The sequence below is a fragment of the Brassica napus genome, chromosome A5, assembly GCF_020379485.1.
Source record: "Brassica napus cultivar Da-Ae chromosome A5, Da-Ae, whole genome shotgun sequence".
NCBI classification, from domain to species: Eukaryota; Viridiplantae; Streptophyta; class Magnoliopsida; order Brassicales; family Brassicaceae; genus Brassica; species Brassica napus.
The window spans coordinates 24991737-25014381 of NC_063438.1; the positions used below are offsets into that span (position 1 = coordinate 24991737).

At 38.3% G+C, this 22645-nt stretch overlaps 8 protein-coding genes across 8 annotated transcripts; 5 read left to right on the forward strand and 3 right to left on the reverse strand.

Annotated features, from left to right (window-relative positions):
• The first annotated feature begins 1345 nt into the window (after window positions 1-1345).
• On the forward strand, window positions 1346-3704 carry LOC106452403 (protein ABHD18-like). Its single transcript, XM_013894511.3, has 5 exons — window positions 1346-1960; window positions 2491-2575; window positions 2688-2857; window positions 2945-3219; window positions 3297-3704. The coding sequence occupies exons 1-5, from the start codon at window positions 1582-1584 to the stop codon at window positions 3468-3470; spliced, it is 1083 nt and encodes a 360-aa protein (XP_013749965.2). The 5' UTR covers window positions 1346-1581; the 3' UTR covers window positions 3471-3704.
• A 3884-nt stretch (window positions 3705-7588) lies between these two features.
• On the forward strand, window positions 7589-8878 carry LOC125608700 (putative nuclease HARBI1). Its single transcript, XM_048779152.1, has one exon. The coding sequence runs from the start codon at window positions 7589-7591 to the stop codon at window positions 8876-8878; it is 1290 nt and encodes a 429-aa protein (XP_048635109.1).
• A 588-nt stretch (window positions 8879-9466) lies between these two features.
• Window positions 9467-11136, forward strand: LOC106452404 (leucine-rich repeat protein FLOR 1-like). Its single transcript, XM_022712695.2, has 2 exons — window positions 9467-10190; window positions 10624-11136. Exons 1-2 carry the CDS (start codon window positions 9596-9598, stop codon window positions 10998-11000), a joined length of 972 nt encoding a protein of 323 aa, XP_022568416.2. The 5' UTR covers window positions 9467-9595; the 3' UTR covers window positions 11001-11136.
• Window positions 11137-12024: 888 nt separating this feature from the next.
• Window positions 12025-13841, forward strand: LOC106345438 (leucine-rich repeat protein FLOR 1-like). Its single transcript, XM_013784634.3, has 2 exons — window positions 12025-12879; window positions 13239-13841. The coding sequence occupies exons 1-2, from the start codon at window positions 12273-12275 to the stop codon at window positions 13613-13615; spliced, it is 984 nt and encodes a 327-aa protein (XP_013640088.2). The 5' UTR covers window positions 12025-12272; the 3' UTR covers window positions 13616-13841.
• A 426-nt stretch (window positions 13842-14267) lies between these two features.
• On the forward strand, window positions 14268-16939 carry LOC106345439 (leucine-rich repeat protein FLOR 1-like). Its single transcript, XM_013784635.3, has 2 exons — window positions 14268-15445; window positions 15836-16939. The coding sequence occupies exons 1-2, from the start codon at window positions 14851-14853 to the stop codon at window positions 16210-16212; spliced, it is 972 nt and encodes a 323-aa protein (XP_013640089.2). The 5' UTR covers window positions 14268-14850; the 3' UTR covers window positions 16213-16939.
• Window positions 16940-17791: 852 nt separating this feature from the next.
• Window positions 17792-22282, reverse strand: LOC106454123. Its single transcript, XM_048779939.1, has 6 exons — window positions 22218-22282; window positions 21605-21801; window positions 21391-21507; window positions 21249-21303; window positions 19695-20100; window positions 17792-19301 (listed from the first exon to the last, which is right to left on the reverse strand). Exons 2-4 carry the CDS (start codon window positions 21791-21793, stop codon window positions 21250-21252), a joined length of 360 nt encoding a protein of 119 aa, XP_048635896.1. The 5' UTR covers window positions 21794-21801; window positions 22218-22282; the 3' UTR covers window positions 17792-19301; window positions 19695-20100; window position 21249.
• Window positions 18015-19295, reverse strand: LOC106428127. Its single transcript, XM_048779154.1, has 2 exons — window positions 18734-19295; window positions 18015-18595 (listed from the first exon to the last, which is right to left on the reverse strand). The coding sequence occupies exons 1-2, from the start codon at window positions 19293-19295 to the stop codon at window positions 18015-18017; spliced, it is 1143 nt and encodes a 380-aa protein (XP_048635111.1).
• LOC125608701 (glutathione S-transferase T3-like) lies at window positions 20189-20953 on the reverse strand. Its single transcript, XM_048779155.1, has one exon. The coding sequence runs from the start codon at window positions 20951-20953 to the stop codon at window positions 20189-20191; it is 765 nt and encodes a 254-aa protein (XP_048635112.1).
• Window positions 22283-22645: the final 363 nt, after the last annotated feature.

Sequence of the window (22645 nt, forward strand, 5' to 3'; positions counted from 1 at the left end):
TATATAAATCATAAAACCAATAACACTTGATTTCAATATGGACTTTAAAATCATAGAACCAATATAGATTTAGTTTAGATTTTTAAATCCATTAAAATACACAAACCAATAACCCCACGAATCTGTTGCAGAGGTTAGCTATAAGCATAATTAATTTAAAATATTATAATCAACTTTATATCGAATCATATGATGTTTTAAATTACTTAATGGAAATATGGAAAAGAGTATTGTTTCTAAAATCTATTGTGCCTGATATGAATATGCAGCTTGATTAGTGTATATTCTACGAGAAGCGAATTATAGAACAGAACAAATTAATGAAAGGGTGAATTTGTAAGATGACCATAATAGAAAAAGAATTAAGAATATAGCCATCTTTTGGTAATTGTGTCAATTGATTACATAAGTGGACATTTTTCTCTTTTACAGCGCGTGAGCATGAACACAACACAGCGGATAAGAAAGACTATTCTATTTATGATGTGTATATGGAATAGATAAACAATGTTCACACAAAGGGTAGTGTAGTGGAGGGAGGGAGGGAGGGAGGGAGGGAAGGAGAGAGAGAGAGAGGGGAGAGGGAGAGAGAGAGAGAGAGAGAGAGAGAGAGAGAGAGAGAGAGAGAGAGAGAGAGAGAGAGAGAGAGAGAGAGAGAGAGAGATAGATGAATCTATACTATATGTTTATGATAGTATAGAATTAAAACCGTGTTAATGAAATATCTGATAAAATTTATAAAATATAAATTTGTTTTGAAAGTTTCAAAACATTTTATGTGAAGAAAAAAATCTATGTTTTTAAAATGTAAAATACAAAGTTTAATAAGTATTGTAGCAGAAGTTGAAATCAATTAAAAATAGAAGGGAGAACATATTTGTAAGAAGAAAAAAAAAATGTTCAAGTAAATGTGGTAAAGAGTAATATGGCAATTATTACACAAATATCATAGCTTAAGAGTTGTTATGTGTAGAAAATTAATTTTGTTGTTTGTTATGTATATGTGTGCCAATTTCCCTTAATGAAATCACATAAGAAACCATCAATTCCTAAAACATTATCAAAGATAATAAAAGAAGCAAAATCAGACCATTTATCAAACAACTTTTGTTACCTATACTGAGAATCCAAAAAAAAGAAAAAAAGACAACTAGTAAACAGAGGCCCAGCAGATTCCAACCATTCTTCAAAATAATAATATTTATTTTTTTCACAAAAATGTCACTGTCAAATAGTATTTTTAATGGATAATCTCCAAAGAAAGACAAAACACACACAATGGGGACCCATTCAATGACAGCGTGGCACCACATCATATGATTAGTCACAAAAGCCCACCGTTTCTCTCTCTCTCTCTCTTCTGCGGTTTTCCTATTCTCATCGTATTCTTCACACTTTTCTAATGACCTCTTGACCTATCTCGTTTATCTCCATCGCTCCCTCACAACATTAACGTTTGCATTCGATTCCGTAACCTTGAATCCCAACTCAAATCCCCAACGCTATCATCGATTCAACAAAGTAACATAAGATATATCTGCTTCCCTCTCTCTCATCAGATCTGAAAATCCACATTCAACAATGGTATCCGCCAGATTGGGAATGCTCCACTACGTAATCGACCACGTCTACGGAGCCTTCATGCACCGCACGAGGATAACCCCTCCCTTCTTCTCCCGAGGCTGGGGCGGTCCCAAGCTCGAGCTCCTCGAGCGGATGGCTAAGCAGCTCTTCCCTATGTACGTCGAAGGCCACAACTGGCCGCCGCCGTTGGTGCGTCCCGTGTGGAGGACCGTCTGGGAGACGAAGACGGCTCGTCTCAGAGAAGGCGTTTTCCAGACTCCGTGTGATGACGAGCTTACCGCTGCTCTGCCTCCCGAGTCTCGCACGGCGAGAGTTGCTTGGCTTGTTCCTAAAAACGTTCCTCCTCAGAAGATGTCTTGTGTCGTTCATCTTGCAGGTAACGAACGCCGTGGAAACAGAAACGAATTGATATGTGGTGTAATGGGTTTGTTTAGTTGTTTATGTGATCTTGATTTGTGTATACAATGTTGTGGCTTCTTGGTTGTTTGTGATTTGATATATATATAAATATGCAGTGTTCGAGAAATAGCTTGGCATTTTATACGGGATTATTGATTAGACGGATGCCTAGACCGATTTTTGAGTGCATAGACTAATTTAAAAGAAAAAGAGTATTAGAAAAATCATTTTGTTTAGGTCTGATTTGCCGACTAGCCGCCGTCGATTTTTAGAACACACCGAGTATATGTCAGTTGCTCTTAAATTTGTAAATATGATTATTGATTAGACGGATGTCTAGACAGGCGCCTAAACCGATTTTTAAAAATTTGTTTTAGAAAAATCATTTTGTTTAGGTCTGATTTGCCGACTAGGTGGGCGTCTAAATATTTTTTAGAACAGTGGTTGCTCATAAATTTGTAAAGATGATATATATTTTTTTTATTATGGTTTGGATTGTTGTTGTAGGCACAGGTGATCATACATATGACAGGAGATTGCGTTTGGGTGGACCTTTGGTGAAGCAAAACATTGCAACAATGGTGCTGGAAAGGTAATGAAAGAGACTCTCTTTTCTACTCAGTGATGAAAGCGTTTTGGCTTTGTCCGCTTTTGAAGCTTTTGCCATGTTTTTGATCAAACATAGATAATGAATGCCACTGCAGCCCTTTATATGGCCGAAGGCGTCCGTTTCTGCAGCGTGGAGCGAGGCTCCTCTGTGTTAGCGATCTTCTTTTACTTGGGAGGGCAACGATTGATGAGTCCCGCAGCCTTCTTCACTGGCTAGACACCGAGGAAGGCTTTGGAAAGATGGGTGTTTGTGGGCTTAGTATGGGTAAGTTATGAACAACTTGTGAGCTATTGGCACTGTGTTTTCTAGGACTAGCCACTGTATTTTGAAAAATCTTGTGAATGTATGAAGGAGGAGTACATGCGTCGATGGTTGGATCGCTTCATCCAACACCAGTTGCAACGCTTCCTTTCCTGTCTCCGCACTCTGCAGTTGTTGCATTCTGCGAAGGAATATTAAAGTATGGAACGGCTTGGGAGGCACTGAGGGAAGAGCTTGCGGCGCAGAAGATCACAATGACACTTGATGAAGTCAGAGAGAAGATGAGAACTGTACTCTCCCTCACAGATGTCACTCGGTTCCCTATCCCCAAAAACCCTGATGCTGTCATCTTTGTTGCTGCAACGGTAAGTATAGAATTTTCAACAGTTTGTTTTGGAGACACATTAATGCTGCTGAATCTAATCTTATATGATATGTATAGGATGATGGATACATACCGAAGCACTCTGTGTTGGAGCTTCAAAAGGCGTGGCCTGGTTCAGAAGTGAGATGGGTTACAGGTGGACACGTCTCCTCCTTTATTCTGCACAACGATGAGTTTCGCAGGGCAATAGTGGACGGTCTCGATAGAGTAGAGTGGAAGGAGTCATGGTGACCCAACATAACACAACTCCGTTATAACTCAAAGAGAAGGGGTCTTCACGTATATGTCTTAAATCTCCTCCTCGTGTTGTTGTTGTATCATTTGTTCTTTTTAACATTCTTTTCGCTTTCAAAAGTGGTGAGGATATCTAATATCCACTTGATTTGGCCGTTGTATTGTTTCTGTCTCAACACACACAGCAACAGTTTCAGGGAACTTCACTTATTACATTCCATTGTTAACTCATATACAATAGATCTCTGATCTCTCTGTAGTTTGAAAATGTTTTAGAGATCTTTAGCCTTGCTTTCACTGTAATCTGGAATGTCTTGTGAATATAGTAAGGAGAGGTACATGCATCGATGGTTGGATCGATTCATCCGAATATCATAAACATTGATTTTACCACGTTTTTCTTTTCTTTGAGAAAAGTGTCATGACGTGGGGGTAAAGATACATTATACTGTACTCATTAGTTGTCTAACATCTAACAATTATTATTAACCTCACGTATTATACTGTTCAAACATTTAGTATATACGACTCTTTTAGCTGCATGTATATGAAATGATTGCAGCATGGGAATGGTGGTGGAGTTTGAAGAAATCACTGAACCGAACCAGAGGACTTCTAACCGTACCAAGATTCCGAACCGGAGATGTAGTAACTAAGAGCACTTGCAACGGGGGACGACATCGAGTCCGTTAGCCCGGTCCGTTGCATTTTTTTGATTTTTTAATTAATATAAACCCAGCCCATTTGACGGATTGATCCGTAAATAGCATCTTGACGGACCCGGTCCGTGGGCGACGTGGCGGAGAGAGATTGGACGGAGGAGCGTTTGTGTTTGGTAATGGGGAAAAAAAAATTCATTTCGACGAAAGCAAAGAAAAAAAAAACCTCTCAACTCTCTAGGGCGATTTGTCGGATCCCACCGTCGCGATTCAACTCCGTGTGATCCTCAAGGTAAGTAGAAGCGTTTTCTTCTATATTAATCGAGCTAGATTGTTTCCATTTATATTCAATCGAGTTGGGATCGTTTGTATCAAAATTAGGGTTCGCAAAAAGCTGCGATTTGGGGATTTTTTATATTAGGGTTTGAAAACCCTTTTGGGTCTCGGTCGCTTTAGGGATTTGAAAACCCTTTTGGGTCTCGATCGATTTAGGGATTTGAAAACCCTTTTCGGGTGTCGATCGAATTACGGATTTGAAAATTGTGCATTTTTCCCATTCGATTTAGGGTTGCCGCTCTATTTAGTGTTGATAAGTTCGTCTTTCTTATTGTTTATCAACATTAGTGCTAATCTTTGCTTTTTGCTTGTCTCTTTCTTTGCAGGTTAACAAAAATGGGAAGGTATAGCTATAGCCAGCCGTCCTCATCATCAGCGTCCGTCGACATCACCTCACTTCTCGAAGCTGAAGCTCAGATCTACGCCGATGAAGCTCAGAGTAGCTTCGGTAATGGAGAGCCGTTTCAGAACCAACCTCAACCTGAGGGGGATGATGGCATCCCGACGATCTGCTACTGTGGGAGTGAGCCGGTTGTTGCTACAGCCTACACGGAAAAAGATCCAGGCCGTAGGTATTTCACCTGCAACAATGTCGTTGATGGAGCCACTCACATCTGGAAGTGGTTGGATGACGCGGTCTTGGAGGAGATGAGGGACTTTCAGACGGAGATAAGAAGGCTTAAGGAAGCAGTTGCAGAGAGAGAGCAGAAGCTGCTGCTGCTAGAGAAGACTTTGTACGACGCAGGAAAGGAAACCACACGAGTTAAGCTAATGGTGTGCCTGCTAGTGGTCATAGGTTTGGTAATCTTGGTTCTACATGGTAAGCTCTTGACTTATTTGTATTTCATTTTCAGTTTATGCGTTTGTATTAAAACATTTGACTGCCTCATGTTACTTATTTGCAGGAGTAGCTGCGAAGGCTTCAATGGGGACTGTTCTATCACATGTCCAATGGCGAAAAAAGTAAAGGTACTCTGCTTTTCTTTTCTATCCGTTAAAAAAAAATTCAAATAGGATTGTAGATGTATTGAATGGTTTTTGTAGGTAGATAAAAACCAGTGTGATTTGATTGGTTTTAAATGTTCTACATTTAAATTGCTGTATAATTGAATGGTGTTTGGTTAAATAGCTGTTATAGTACATAGGATTTAATTAGACAACCTAAATAACTATGACTGTATTAATAAATGCTACTGATATTTGTTAATTGCTTTTAGTTTGCTTCCTATCTTCCAAACTGCTCAGATTTGATAGGGTGTTATTGTATAATAAATTAGAACTTGTATTACTTAAGGCTCTGTGTAACTACTTGAGTAACACAGAGCATTTTTAGAGCCTGAGTGTCCTAGCCAAATCCCTCCTGAGTGTCCTAGTCAAATCCCTCCTGAGTGTCCTAGTCAAGTCTCTCCTGAGTGTCCTAGCCAAATCCCTCCTGAGTGTCCTAGTCAAGTCCCTGGTCAGTCTCGTAGGCAAGTCCCTGAAGAGTCTGTTAAGACCTTTCCAAATAGAAGGAAATATACACCCAAAGAGGATAGGATCCTTATTGGTGCTTGGCTTAACACCAGTAAGGACCCTCTCGTAGGCAACGAGCAGAGAGCTGTTGCTTTCTGGAAGCGTATTGTAGACTACTACAACGCCAGCCCTCAGCTCGTTGGGGAAGTACCGCGGGAGGTTACTTCTTGTAAGCAGAGGTGGTCTAGGATCAATCATGAAGTATCCAGATTCACTGGTTGCTACAACCAGGCGCTGAGGGAGCAGAGAAGCGGCCAAAATGATGATGATGTGATCAAAGCTGCTTACGACATATTCTTCACCAAGTACGATACCAAGTTCACACTCGATCACTGCTGGAGAGAGCTCAGGCATGAGCAGAAATGGGCCTCCACATATATGGCTAAGGATGGTGGAAAGGAAAAGCGGAGGCCAGTGGTGGATCTTGACGGACCAGAAGAAAATGTTGTTGGAGAAGATGAGGATAGACCCGTCGGGGTAAAGGCTGCGAAAGGTGCCAGTAAGAAGAAGAAGAGTGGTCGAGATGAGGAGTTGTCTAAGCTACAAGGCGTTTTGGAACTTAAGGAAAAACTGTCTAGAAATAAAGTCCTTGATCGCTTGCTTGCCAAGAAAGAGCCATTGTCTGAGTTCGAAACAACACTAAAAATGAAGCTTATGTCTGAAATGTTATGATGTGTACTGTGTGTTCTTTGGGGTCACTTGTAGGAAAAGTTAGTACTTGTTGTGTGATGTGTGTACTTGCTTAGTTGTTACAGCTAAACTAACCATTTTTTAAACGTGTTGTTGCAGGTAGTTCTTTGAGGTCACGGGAGGATAGCGGTTCTTTTGTTCCTTAGCTAATGCGGAGTTGTCACGGGTGGTTTTAGAGTACTGAGAGCATTTTGGCATGTAGCTCCTGCTCATAAGTCACGGGTTTTCCCTTCTTGTAGTATAAGTACTCGGATATGTATCTCTTTCTCCTCAACATTGTAATATTTGTCTGCTACTTGCTTCTCTCAATCCTTTGTATCCATCTCATCAACTTGCTTCTCTGTACCATAACCATAATCAGGTTTCGGTTGTTGTTTCATATGGCTTAACTTGCATTTGTATTTCACTTGTCATTTTGTTTCAGTTTTACATGCATTTTGCTCGCTAGGTTGTTTCGTAACTACATGCATTTTGTTTCAGTTTTACATGCATTCAGTCTTAGGTAATGCTTTATTAATATATCCACAGAGCTCAATCCTACCTAGGTTGTTCCGCAGCTAGCTGTTCTCTTCTCGTTCTCTTATGTTTTCAACTTGTTAATATATGTTTTAACTTTTAAGTAGTTGTATCAGTTATAAGAACGGCTATATAAAAACTAGAATCCCAAACTACCAAAAAATAAACCAGTACGAAAGCTTTGCAAATTCAAATTCTAAATATTTAAAACTTATAAAAAAAAAAGAGAGAAGATTTACAAGTAGAAAAATCAATATATTTTTAACTAGAAAAGATTTAAAAGTAGAAATACTCTAAATATTTTTAATTTATAAGAAAAAAATAGAGAAGATTTAAAAGTAGAAAAAATCAAAATATAAGAAATCTTCTAAGCAACTTATTATTTATCCACCAGGATAAGCAATGTCGTCATCTTCATCTGATGAAATTGAGGAGAGATTGGATGATATTATCGAAGATTTCATTGACGAAATTTACGACGATATAGTGGAGGCCGAACCCATACCGCAAAGGACCCGTAGCTATACTGAACGACACCGCGAAGGAGGACACCACCAGCTAAGCAATGACTACTTCAACGACGACCATTCGACATATTCGATACAAACTTCCAGACGCCGATTCCGCATGAATAAGGGATTATTCATGTGTATTGTCGATGGCCTTGAACAATTCTTTCCATTCTTTCAGCAAAGAAAAGATGCAACGGGGAGGTGGGGTCTTACTGCACTACAAAAATGTACGGCAGCAATTCGTCTACTTGCTTATGGGAATTCGGCTGACACGGTTGACGAATATCTCCGACTTGGTGAGAGCACTGCACTTTTTTGTTTACATCATTTCACTGATGGGATAATACAGTTATTCGGAGATGAGTATCTGCGACCACCCACAGCAGAGGATCTTCAACGACTACTCGATATGGGAGAGAAACGAGGGTTTCCTGGGATGGTCGGGAGCATTGACTGTATGCACTGGGAGTGGAAAAATTGTCCAACCGCTTGGAAAGGACAGTACGCCCGTGGCCACGGAAAACCGACTATTGTCCTAGAGGCCGTAGCTTCACAAGATCTTTGGATTTGGCACGCATTTTTTGGTCTTCCAAGTACCTTAAATGATCTTAATGTCCTCGATCGATCTCGTGTGTTTGATGACCTTTTAGAAGGTCGAGCTCCCAGGGTGAGGTACATGGTCAACAACCACATGTATAAGTTGGCATATTACCTCACAGATGGTATATATCCAAAATGGTCAACATTTATCCAAACTATCACACTCCCTCAAAGTCCTAAACAACAGTTATTTGCTCAAGTTCAAGAATCAGTCCGAAAAGATGTCGAACGGGCTTTTGGAGTATTGCAAGCTCGGTTTGCGATTGTGAAAAACCCGGTTCGTACAATGGCCAAAGAGAAGATAGGGAAGATAATGAGAGCATGTATCATACTACACAATATGATAGTTGAGGATGAACGAGATGGTTATTCAATGCGGTACGATATTTCAGAATTTGAAGAAGGAGAATCTTCCAGAACTTCGGAGGTCCTAAACGCAAACCCTACACTAAACGAAATCCCGACAATTCTCAATAATATATTTCCCAACCGAAATGATCTTCGTGATAGGCAAACTCATGAACGATTGAAGAATGATTTGATCGAAAACATTTGGAATAAATTTGGCGATGAATATTAATAATTAGTATCTTTATATTTAAACCTTGTATCTTTTAATCCTTGTATCTTTTAATCCTTGTATCTTTAAATTGAATCCTTGTACCTTTTATTTTAATTATGCAATTAATAAATTTTCAATTTCAATTTTTTTTTAAAAAAAAATATTTTAATGTTAAGGACTCCGTCTTCGGGATCACCATTGGACGAGCTTTTTGGACTCGAATCCTTCACTGTTCAAACAAAAAAAAAACCAAAAAAATTTATAATAAACAATTCCCAAGGATCCCAATGTGGGGATGACCATTGCAAGTGCTCTAAGAGCATGTTTATTGCAGTACCTTAAGTATGTTGCTTAGGATAATTTATAATTAAAAAAAAAAGAAAAAAGGAAAAGAAAAGAAGGGGTGTTGCTTAATTAAGCACTAGAAGGGTCGTTGCTTCTGTTGTTTTTCTTCTTTTGTTTCTATCTCTCTCTCTTTCTGTTTCGGTTCTCTCTGACCCATTTAATTTTTTTTTCAGTGTGGCCCACTTAAGAGATCTTTAAAGGGTTTTAGCAATAAACATGCTCTAAGTCTCTGCTTTTTTATTTAACTTCATGTTTTCACAAATAAGAGTAGAAGAAATGGTCTTCCTTGTGTTTAGGAACCAAACAATAAAAGTTCTATTCCTTTGGGAACCATCAAAATCTCTGTTATAATAGTAGCTTCACTGCGTCAAGACCACCACTCAAATCACAATGAAGCTCCTTCTTTGTCTCTCTATCCTCATCATCTCTTCTCTCCCACCATCATACAGCTGCAACTCAAAAGAGGAAAACACGCTCCTTCAAATCAAGAAACATTTTAACAACCCCGATCTCCTCTCCACATGGAGCCCTGCAACCGACTGTTGTACTAGCTGGACCGGCATCGAATGCACTAACGACCGCGTCACGTTACTCTCTATGTCCAAAGACAAGAAGCTCGTCGGTCATATCCCGGACCAGATAGGCGACCTCCTTGAACTCCAATCACTCGAAATGAGTTACTTGAATCTAACCGGAACCATACCACGCACCATCACTAAACTCAAGCACCTCGACCTCATCTTCTTAACTTGGAACAGACTATCCGGTCCAATTCCTGAATACATCAGCGAGCTCAAAAGCGTTACGTTCTTGGACATCTCCTTTAACAAGTTTACCGGTCCTATTCCCGGTTGGCTTACTCAGATGCCGAACCTTCAGACCTTTCAGGCCGACAACAATTCGCTAACCGGTCCTATACCGAACTCTTTCGGTTCCTTTGTAGGCAACGTCCCTAATCTTTTCTTGCCTTATAATAAGCTCTCAGGTATACCAATATTTTTTTTCAATTATACTATTTCATAATATAAGTAGTTTAGGAATTTTTTTTATATTACAAAATATAATTAAGTAGTTTTGAGATTTGTATGCACTTTTTACATTTATGTGACCAATTATGAAAACATTTGTATGATTAGTTATGAAAGAGTTAATTATATTTAGAATAGATTAAATATTATTTTTTGACAAGTAATAATTTTCTCAACCATTGTACTTTCACTAAAACACATTACATTTTGAAACATATGAGGCGGAGTATAACTTTAGATTTAACTATTTGATCTATAGATACACCAGTTTGAGATTTCTTAAAATATGAAGTATTTTTAGAGATCGTATTACTAATTATTTTCAGCACCAAATTGTTATTATTATTATTATTGATTACTAAATCAAATTCACTAACATTGCTCTGGCAGGAAAAATACCGGAGTCGTTGTCAAAGATTGACTTTCAAGCAGTAGTTCTGACGGGAAACAGTTTCACAGGAGATGGTTCAATGTTTTTCGGAGGGAACAAAAGAACAGTACAAGTGGATCTATCGAGAAACAAGTTTGAGTTCGATCTCTCCAAAGTTAAGTTCGGTAAGAGCATGGCTTTGTTGGATCTGAGCCATAACCGAATCTTCGGGAAACTTCCTAGGGAGCTGACCGAGCTACATCTCCAGCGTTTCAACATTAGTTACAATCGTCTCTGCGGAAAAATCCCACGTGGTGGTAAACTTCAGACTTTTAAATCATATGAGTTCGCTCACAACCGCTGTCTTTGTGGGTCACCGCTTAAGAAGGCTTGTTAAATTGATTTGTTTAGTGGCGTGACAACAAATAATTACGTTTTATCTGTACGATGATGGTTGCTCAAAAAAAAACTTGTACGATGATGATGTGTTAATTATCACTGCTTATCAAATGAATTGTTCCTTTGAGGAATTAATTAATGCTGTTGTATCATTTGTTCTTCTTCTTTTTTTTTTTTTTTTTTTTTTTTTTGGCACAAGTATCATTTGTTCTTCTTTTTTAAGAATAACGTTCCTGTTGCTTTTATCTGTACGATGATGGTTGCTCAAAAAAAACTTGTACAATGATGATGTGTTAATTATCACTGCTTATCAAATGAATTGTTCCTTTGAGGAATTAATTAATGCTGTTGTATCATTTGTTCTTCTTTTTTAAGAATAACGTTCCTGTTGCTTTTATCTGTACGATGATGGTTGCTCAAAAAAAACTTGTACGATGATGATGTGTTAATTGTCACTGCTTATCAAATGAATTGTTCATTTGAGGAATTAATGTTGTTGTACCATTTGTTCTTCTTTTTTAAGAATAACGTTCCTGTTGCTTTTGAAAGTGTTGGGTATATTAGTGGTTCATTAGCTGGACTGAAAATGATTTTGGCCATTGTATCAAAGATCCTTGATAAAGATAATTTAATTGTGAGAAGTCTTTTAAAATTATTTTTGATAAAGATATTCTAAAATATATGTAGGCTCGTACAATGTAGATTCCCGCCAGGTATGAAACTCACGTTTATTTCTATAATAATTAGTAGTTGATTAAATGGCAGCCTAGGGCTATAATCAAGATCTTATTCACATTAGAATATTCGTTGATCACTTTTTAAATTACTAGAGGAACGACGCACACCCAAGTTGTTCACATTATTTAATAACATGATATAAAAATTCTTCACATTCAAAGTAAAATATTTATTGACTTTTGAAATACGATGTTTTTAGCTAATTAACACGAGATATGTAAATACATTTCACATCATGCACATAAAAATGAAAAAAAAAAGATAATCACAGACACTTTATACTAAAATAATCATACGAGGGAGGACTTCTAACCTGATTCCGAACCGACGATATATGTAGTAGACGACTAAGTCTTTGCTCATTTATTTAAGTTCATGTTTTGCAAAATAAGAGAGAAGAATTAGTCTTCCTTGTGTTCAGGAACCAAACAAACATAGTTATTGATTTATATTGCCAGCATATTGCTTTTAGAACCATGAAAACTCTGGTATATAGTAGCTTCACTGCGTCAAAATAACCACTCATATCACAATGAAGCTCCTTATTCGTCTCTTTATCTTCTTCGCTGCACTCTTCATCTCTTCTCTCCCATCATCTTACAGCTGCAACCCAAAAGACAAAAACACCCTCCTTCAAATCAAGAAGCATTTCAACAACCCGAAACTCCTCTCCTCCTGGGATCCTCAAACCGACTGTTGTACTAGCTGGACCGGCATTGAGTGCACTAACGGCCGCGTCACATTATTCTCTATGGCCAGCGACGACAGCGTCGTCGGTCAGATCCCGGACCAGATCGGCGACCTCCCTGAACTCCGTACACTCGAAATGAGTTCCATGAATCTAACCGGAAACATACCACGCAGCATCACCAAACTCAAGCACCTCGTCCTCATCTTCTTAAGCTGGAACAAACTATCCGGTCCAATTCCTGATTACATCAGCGAGCTCAAAAGCGTTACGTTCTTGGACATCTCCTTTAACAAGTTTACCGGTCCTATTCCCGGTTGGCTTACTCAGATGCCTAAGCTTCAGACCTTTCAGGCCGACAACAATTCGCTAACCGGTCCTATACCGAACTCTTTCGGTTCCTTTGTAGGCAACGTCCCTAATGTTTTCTTGCCTTACAATAAGCTCTCAGGTATACCAATATGTTTTTTTCAATTATACTATTTCATAATATAAGTAGTTTATGATTTTTTTTATATTACAAAATATAATTAAAGTAGTCTTGACATTTGTATGCACTTTTTACAATTATGTCGCCAATTATGCAAACATTTTAAATATTTTCTTAATCACTGGACTTTCACTAAAAGACCTAGAGCATCATTATTGGTAAGCTTTAACATAGTCTCACCATTATATTATTGATTATTTTCAGCACCATTGTTATTATTATTATTATTGATAATTTAGTAAATCATACTCCTTTTGTTTCTCAAAAAGTGTCAGTTTGATAAATTTCAAGCCGAACATCCAATAACATTGCTCTGGCAGGAAAAATACCGGAGTCATTATCAAAGATCGACTTTCAAGCAATAGTTTTGAAGGGAAATGGTTTCACAGGAGATGGTTCGATGTTTTTCGGAGGGAACAAAAGAACAGTACAATTGGATCTGTCGAGAAATTTGTTTGAGTTCGATCTCTCCAAGGTTAAGTTCGGTAAGAGCATGGCTTTGTTGGATCTGAGCCATAACCGAATCTTCGGGACGCTTCCTAGGGAGCTGACTCAGCTACATCTCGAGCGTTTCAACATTAGTTACAATCGTCTATGCGGAAAAATCCCACGTGGTGGTCAACTTCAGACCTTTAAATCATATGAATTCGCTGAGAACCGCTGTCTTTGTGGGTCCCCACTTAAGAAGGCTTGTTAAGTTTGTTTTAATGGCGTGACTACAAATAACTACGTCTTATCTGTACGATGAGGATGTGTTAAATATCACTGCTATTAAAGAATTGTTCCTTAGATGAATTAATGCTGTTGTATCATTTGTTCTTTTTTAAGAATAACATTCTTTTTGCTTTCAAAAGTGGTATATTTTGATCAAAAAAAGAAAGAAAGTGGTGGGTATCTCTAGTATCCACTTGTTTGGCCGTTGTATTTGTTTCTATCTTGACACACAGCAACCGTTTTAAAGTTCATACACTACACTCCACTATTAACGCAGTTTTTCACACTGTTTTTCTTTGGAAAGTAAGTCATGTATTTTGTTAGACTTGACGTAAAAATAATAACATCATACATGCTATTCATATCTCTAACATCTAACAAATTTGTCATCATCTGATATAAGTTCTCTGTGGGTACGTACACAAGTTAATATAGTGCATGCATGAAAAGGTAACCAAAGATACTCTTTGTAGTATCACGAGTTAAGTTCAAGTGTTACGATTAGACTGATTTTTGAGAGCCGTACAGAATCCGTCCGAGGGATCTATGTGATTGCATCCCCATGCATTGATTGAATTGTTCTTTTTATTTGCTTTAACTGAAACCTAAAAAAAGTCTTGTACATGTAGGAGGGGTACACGCTTCGATGGTTGGGTCGCTTCATCCAACAGAGTTGCAACACTTTTTCCTATTTCCATACTATGCAGTTGCTGCATTCTGTGAAGGGAGACTAAAGCATGGAACTGTAGTGAAAAAAACATCATTGTCACAAATTTTTAAAAATATTGGATGCTGACTGTATGAGTGTGATTGGTGTTGATAGGATGGTGGATACATACAGAAACACTCTGTCTTGGAGCTTCAAAAAGTATGGCTAGGCTCATAAGTGAGTTCATATCATGCATGCACACAAAAATGAAATATGAACATTGCATACACTTCATACTAAAATAATCTTACGAGAGAGAGACGTGGATATTGGATTGATGAAACATTGAACCGAACCGGAGGACTTCTAACCGTACCAAGATTCGAACATACGGTATATGTAGTAGACGACTAAGCCTCTGCTCATTTATTTAGGTTCATGTTTTGCAAAATAAGAGGAGAATAATTGGTCTTCCTTGTGTCTAGGAACCAGACAGACATAGTTTTTTTGAGTTCTATTGCTTTTGGAACCATGCCTCACTGCGTAAAAAAATAACCACTCAAATCACAATGAAGATCCTTCTTTGTCTCTCTATCTTCTTCATCTCTTCTCTCCCATCCTCTTACAGCTGCAACTCAAAAGACAAAAACACTCTCCTTCAAATCAAGAAACATTTTAACAACACGGAATTCCTCTCCTCATGGGATCCTCAAACCGACTGTTGTACAAGCTGGACAGGCATCGAGTGCACTAACGGCCGCGTCACATTATTCTCTATGGCCAACTACAGAACCCTCTACGGTCAGATCCCTGACCAGATCGGTGACCTCCTTGAACTCCGTACACTCGAAATGAGTCACATGAAACTAACCGGAAACATACCACGCACCATCACCAAACTCAAGCACCTCGTCTTCATCTTCTTACGGTGGAACAAACTATCCGGTCCAATTCCTGATTACATCAGCGAGCTCAAAAGCGTTACGTTCTTGGACATCTCCTTTAACAAGTTTACCGGTCCTATTCCCGGTTGGCTTACTCAGATGCCTAAGCTTCACACCTTTCAGGCCGACAACAATTCGCTAACCGGTCCTGTACCGAACTCTTTCGGTTCCTTCGTAGGCAGCGTCCCTAATCTCTTCTTGAAAAACAATAAGCTCTCAGGTATACCAATATTTTTTTTATTATACTTTTTCATAATATAAGTAGTTTAGAAAATTTTTTTCCTATTACAAAATATAAGTAGTTTTGACATTTGTATGCAGTTTTTACACTTATCTGACCACTTATGCAAACATTTTTATGAATAGTTATGAAAAGGTTAAATATTCTCTTAATGATTGTACTTCACCAAAACACCTGATATTTTGAAACATATGAGGTGAAGAATAACTTTAGGTTTAAATGTTGGATCTATAGATACACTAATTTGAAATTTTTTAAAATATGAATTATTTTTAAAGATCATATTATTAATTTTTTTCAGCGCCAAATTGTCATTATTATTATTATTGATGATTTAATAAAATATATTCAATAACATTGTTCTGGCAGGAAAAATACCGGAGTCGTTGTCAAAGATGGACTTTCAAGCAGTAGTTCTGAAGGGAAACGGTTTCACAGGAGATGGTTCGATGTTTTTCGGAGGGAACAAAAGAACAGTACAAGTGGATCTGTCGAGAAACTTGTTTGAGTTTGATCTCTCCAAGATTAAGTTCGGTAAGAGCCTAGCTATGTTAGATCTGAGCCATAACCGAATCTTCGGGACGCTTCCTAGGGAGCTGACTCAGCTACATCTCGAGCGTTTCAACATTAGTTACAATCGTCTCTGCGGAAAAATACCACGTGGTGGTCAACTTCAAACCTTTAAATCATATGAGTTCGCTGAGAACCGCTGTCTCTGTGGGTCCCCACTTAAGAAGGCTTGTTAAGTTTGTTTTAATGGCGTGACCACAAATAATTACGTTTTATCTGTACGATGATGATGTGTTAATTATCACTGCTTATCAAATGAATTATTCCTTGGATGAATTAATGATGTTGTATCATTTGTTCTTTCTTTAAGTGTTCGTTTTTTAAGAATAACATTCTTTTTGCTTTCAAAAGTGGTGGGTATCTCTAGTATCCACTTGTTTGCCCGTTTGTATTGTTTATATCCTAACCGTTTTTGGGAAGTTCATTCATTACACATCACTATTAACGTAGTTTTTCACACTGTTTTTCTTTGGAAAGTAAGTAAACTATTTTGTAATAGACAAAGTGTCCCATATTGGTAGTTAGAAAAGATCATAAGAAATATATAAGATAGATGGATCATTCTATTCCTCTTAGCACCAATTGATTTTAGGTTGGAAACCCAACTAGCTTAACATGGTATCAGAGCCTGATCCACGCAGTCTAACCCGATCCACATCGATCTAGTCTAAAGTTGGCTCATTGATCCTTGCCCGAGCATTCCGAGATTGATACTCAAAGAGTCATCATCTCGAGGAAGGGTATTAGACACAAAATGTACCAATATCGATAGTTGGAAGAGATCTTTAATAATATATAAGATAGATGAACCACACTTGACATAAAAATAATAACACATCATACATGCTATTCATCTAACATCTAACAAACTTGTCATCATCTGATATAAGTTCTCTGTGGTACGTACACAAGTTAATATATAGAGTGCATGCATGAAAAGGTAACCAAAGATACTCTTTGTAGTATCACGAGTTAAGTTCAAGTGTTAGGATTAGACTGATTTTTGAGAGCCATATCAACTAACAGAATCCGTCCGAGGGATATATGTGATTGCATCCCCATGTATTGATTGAATTGTTCTTCTTTTCTTTGCTTTAACTTAAACCTAAAAAAGTCTTGTAAATATAGTAGGAGGGTTACATGATTCGATGGTTGGATCTTCATCCAACAGTACAGTTGCAACACTTCCATTCCTATCTCCATACTATGCAGTTGCTGCATTCTGTGAAGGAAGACTAAAGTATGGAACTGTAGTTGAAAAAAAAACATCATTGTCACAAATTTTTAAAAACATTGGATGCTGATTGTATGAGTGTGATTGGTGTTGATAGGATGGTGGATACATACAGAAACAATCTGTCTTGGAGCTTAAAAAGCATGGCCAGGCTCATAAGTGAGATCATGGTTACATGTATGTATCCTCCTTTCTGCTGCACAATGGTGAGTTTCGCAGGGCAATCATGGACTGTCTCCATAGGTCTTAGAGTGGAAGGAGCCATGGTAACTTAACAAGAACACAACTTCTTTGAAAGGGAAGGGGTCATATGTAAATATATTAATCTCCTTGTAGGTTTGGTTTAGAGCATGATTAACCCAAATACCCAAATGGGTTTCTAATTTTTCTTTTTTTTCCTTTTGGCCGATTTTAAAAAAAAAAAAAAAAAAATTAAAAAAGAATCAATCGCGGACCGCCACATGTCAGTGGAGCCTATGCACAGTAAAAAAACCCAACTGCATACGTTTCTTATTTGGCTACATTTAGAGCACCTCCAATGGTGTTACCCACCATTGGAGTCCTTAACATTAGTTTATTAATTTTTTTTTTTTTTTTTTTTATGAATAGTCAAGGACTCTTATCATAAATATTACTCCAATGGTGTTACCATTAAGGAATCCTTACAAAATTATTAATAAATATTTTTTAAAAGAAAATTTAAAATTTTTATTTATTGAATGAGAAAATAGAAACATACAACAATTAAACATTTGCATCATTACCAAACTTGTTCCAAATATTTTGGATCAAATCAAATTTCAATTGTTCATGCGTATGTGGGTCACGAACTTGAGTACGTATTTCAAGCATAGTTCGGAGATTTGAAGGCCTGCGAGTATATGACATATCCACCTCTGAACTTCTACTCGACTCTCCTTCTTCAAACTCTGATATATCACACCCGCTGTATCCATTGCGTTCATTTTCCACTATCATATTGTGGAGTATGATACATGTTCGCATAACCATCCCTATTTGGGTCTTGTCCCACAAAATAGCCGGGTTTTTAACTATTGCAAATCGAGCTTGCAATACTCCGAAAGCACGCTCCACATCTTTTCGGGTGGACTCCTGAACTTTAGCAAATAACTGTGCTTCAGGGCTTTGAGGGTTTGAGATAGATTGGATAAATGTTGACCATCTTGGATATATGCCGTCTGTGAGGTAGTAAGGCAAACCATATTGGTGTCCGTTTACGAGGTATTGTACCCTTGGAGCTCGACCTTGTAAAATGTCATCAAAAACAGGAGATCGATCGAGGACGTTAATATCGTTTAAGGTACCTGGAGGACCAAAAAAAGCGTGCCAAATCCAAAGATCTTGGGAAGCTACAGCTTCCAAGACAATGGTTGGCTTTCCTGATCCACGTGTGTACTGTCCTTTCCAAGCGGTTGGGCAATTTTTCCACTCCCAATGCATACAATCGATGCTTCCTATCATTCCCGGAAAGCCGCGAATCTCTCCAATATCGAGCAATCGTTGAAGATCCTCTGGAGTGGGTCTTCGCATATACTCTTCTCCAAATAAATCAATTACCCCTTCTGTGAAATTCGTTAAACATGAAAGTGCCGTGCTTTCACCAAGTCTGAGGTATTCGTCAACGGCGTCAGCCGCACAGCCATAAGCAAGCATACGAAGAGCTGCCGTACACTTTTGTAGTGGAGATAGACCTAATCTTCCGACAGCATCTCTTCTTTGTTGGAAGAAAGGATAATTTTCTGATAGACGATCGACAATACGCATGAAAACTTCCTTGTTCATGCGGAAACGGCGTCTGAATAAATGAGGCGGAAATGTTGGATTTTCACTGAAGTAGTCATTCCATAGACGGGAATGGCCCTCTTCGCGGTTTCTTTCGACATATGCACGTTTTCTCTCTTTCTTTTTTTGCTTCTTTACGATGTCGTTGTATGTATCTTCCAAATATTCATCGACTGCTTCATCTAAAGCCGCATTTAATCTGCGATCCACTTCATCTCCCATATTTGCCTATATTTCGTTTTAAAAAAATGATCATGATTCGTAAACTATAGTTTGAAATAAAAAGAATAAAATATAGTTTCAACCTAAAGAATAATATTTACTTTTCTTTGTAAACGTAAACTATAGTTTGAAATAAAAAGAATCAAATATAGTTATAAATTTACTTATCTTTGCTTTAACAAAATGTTCCTTTAGAAATCATATTCAGAGGTCTAAGTAAGTGAACAAATTAAGACTTTAATATGTATGATCACATGTATATTTACCAGGAAATATTATTGAAACCCTAAAACGTGGATCACAAGAATCTCATGAGCTCGAGAAAAATATTCAAACTTTATCGGATCACTAACTAAGAGACGCGGAGATGCGTAAGAAAGGAAGAGGAATTAGGATTACCGGCGAGTTTGCAGAGTTTAGTGCAAAAAATTATGCACCGTGAAAGGTTAGAACCTGAGACGAGATGGATAGCGGCAGAAGAAAACTACCTTTGATAGATGGAGTTTAGAGTACAAGAAATGTTGATCATCAAAAGACAATGTTGAGAATTCTTAAACGTACGTTTGATAGATGGAGTTTAGAGTACAAGAAATGAAACATTACACACTGCCTTATAAAGGCACGAAAAGTTACACTCTGCCTTACATAGAATCCGTGACATGGTTATAAAAAAACAAATGAAAGCCGCAAGGAAAACATACAACCCGTGAACCTCTGAAATGGTTCACATGCGCAAGGAAAAAAGAAACACCCGTGACTGAAACAGCATCATTTGTCTTCATGTGGCACATGTCTTGTACTTCACCTGAAACAAAGCATTTGAGATGAGTAAGTAAAGTAGACAAAACGCAAACATTGTAATGGAAACATAACTACCACTAACAAACCATCACTCATGACAATAATTCAGACAACAGTTTCGTTTTCAGGGCCAATTCCATCTCATTGAGTGGCTCTGGTTTGGTTAGCAAACTCTCTAGCAAACTTTGCTTAGAGATTTGCTTTTTCAGCTCCATAAGTCCTTCTAGCTTGCTTAACTCTTCATCTTTTCCAGTTCTGTGCCTCTTACCCGCAGCCTTAGCAGCCTTAACCCCCACCGGTCTTTCTTCTGGCTCTGGCACTGGAGTTGCCTTGCGCTTATCCTTGTCCTTCTCCATATACGTAGAACACCATTTCACATCGTGCCTAAGCTCCCTCCACGCATGTTCTAAGTTGAACTTCATGTTGTGGTCACTGTTGAAGATATCCAACGCAGCCTTCATCACGTCATTGTCGTTTTGCCCGCTTCTCTGTTCCCTCAAGGCCGTGTCGTAGCAGCCAGCAAACTTACAGACCAGATCATTGATCCTGGCCCATCTTTGCTTGCATTGCCCTAGTTCTCTAGGCACCAGCCCAACGAGTAGAGGACTGGAGTTGTAATACTCTACAATCCTCTTCCAGAAGGCAGCGCCTTTCTGTTCGTTACTGACTATTGAATCTTTGCTGGTGTTGAGCCAAGCCCCAATGAGGACTAAATCGTCCTTGACAGTCCACTTCCTCCTCTCTTTCACACTTGGCTCTTGCGGAGGTTGGGTACTAACAAAAGGAGTTTCTAATGAGTCAAGGTCAACTGACCCTTGACTCGTTAACAGGTTAACAAAACTAGAGGAGCTTTCCATTTAGGAGTTTGTAAAGAGTATGAATAAAACTGTGTGATTCTCTACTAGAAACTAGTAAGATTAAATAAGGGATTATACATTCAATACAAGTAGAAAACTGTCCTATCACAACAGCTATAAAAAATTTAATGGTCGTTAACCTAAGCATTTATAACTACACACTCTACAAGTTCATTAACGCAACGTGTAAAGATTTCTAACTAAACAGGTGCATGTCCTATCCGTTTCTATTGTAACAACTAAAACTAGTAACTAGCGAGTTATATAGTAACTAATAAAGTTCAGTTAGACTAACCTCAGTGCAGTAACTCAAGTTCTGTCACCCGCTTTACCAGCATTGCAACCTGTGCCTGTACAGAGAACAGGTAACACAAACAATGGTTTAGAAATGTGTACAAACAACTAAATTTATTATGAAACTGACAATTGAAGCTCACCTTAAGTGCCTCACACTCTCTGAGAAGCTTCTCATGCTCGTGAACCCGTAGCTTCAGCCTCTCAACCTCTTCTGTCACACCCGTAACCCATGGTTGCCTGAAATGAAGGCCGTCATTCTGCCAAACAAAATAGTGGAAATTGGTCAAACAACAAACAAATAAGGAAGAACAAGAATCGCATATAAATAAATGAGATAGAAAGAAAAGTACTGACCTCGAAGTCTTTGCATATGAAGTATCTTTTCCCAGGGAGGTAGTCGTAAGTGTCCTCTTCATCAACGGTTTCCTTCGTGATTGAGCCACAAGGGCACAGTTTGGGAATGCCCTGTTGCGCTTCTGCAACGAAATCAACCATGCTGATGTACGCTTTGTGTGCTTTCATATCTCGAAGTTCTTCCTCCATTTCTGTACCTGCAACGAAAACAAATCCAGCGTCAAACCTTTCATCGAGTGTGAACCGACAAGAAAACCATTATACGATTTCAATCAAGAACAAAACCCTATTTCGATTTCATTCCCGACGAGAACAACAAACAATCGTATCTAAAAGAACAAATTAGCAAACGCAGAAAAAAACCCTATTTCGAATAAAATCCCCAATCCCATTTACTCAATCCAGAACCCGTAATCGCGTCAATAACAACACAACATCGCCTCGAAAAGAAGAAAATTACAAACCCAGACAAAAACCCTAATTCGATTGAAATACCCAATCCCATTTCAAACCCTAATTCTATTTAAACCCCACAATCGAACCCTTTCAACCGATGAAATTAACATGCATCAAGCCCAGAAGGAAAATTAACTGAAAGAGACGGCGGATTTACCTTCCACAACGACGATCACGATTCGCCCCTCTATCGCCTCCGTCACGGCTCTGGTTTTTTTTTTCCTTGGGTTGAACAAATGATTTTCTTCGCGTTTTTTTTTCACTCACCCCACCAAACACAAACGTGACTCCAGCCACTCACGTAACGCCAGCGCATTACGGACTCCCTCCTTTTAATCCTTAATTTAGGATTCATCCTTAGCTTAATCGATATTTTTAATGTTTATTTAATCACCAAAAGCTAAGGATTACACTTAAGGATTGACTAACAACCCGCGTTGTACATGCTCTTAACTCCCTTCTTCCTCGGTTCCCTCATTTTTGTGGGCCCTCTTTCTCCTAAAAACCCTTCTACATACTCGGTTAATGCTGCTCTTAGCCTTCGAAAGTGGTGGGCTCTACTAATATTCATTTGCTTGGCTATTG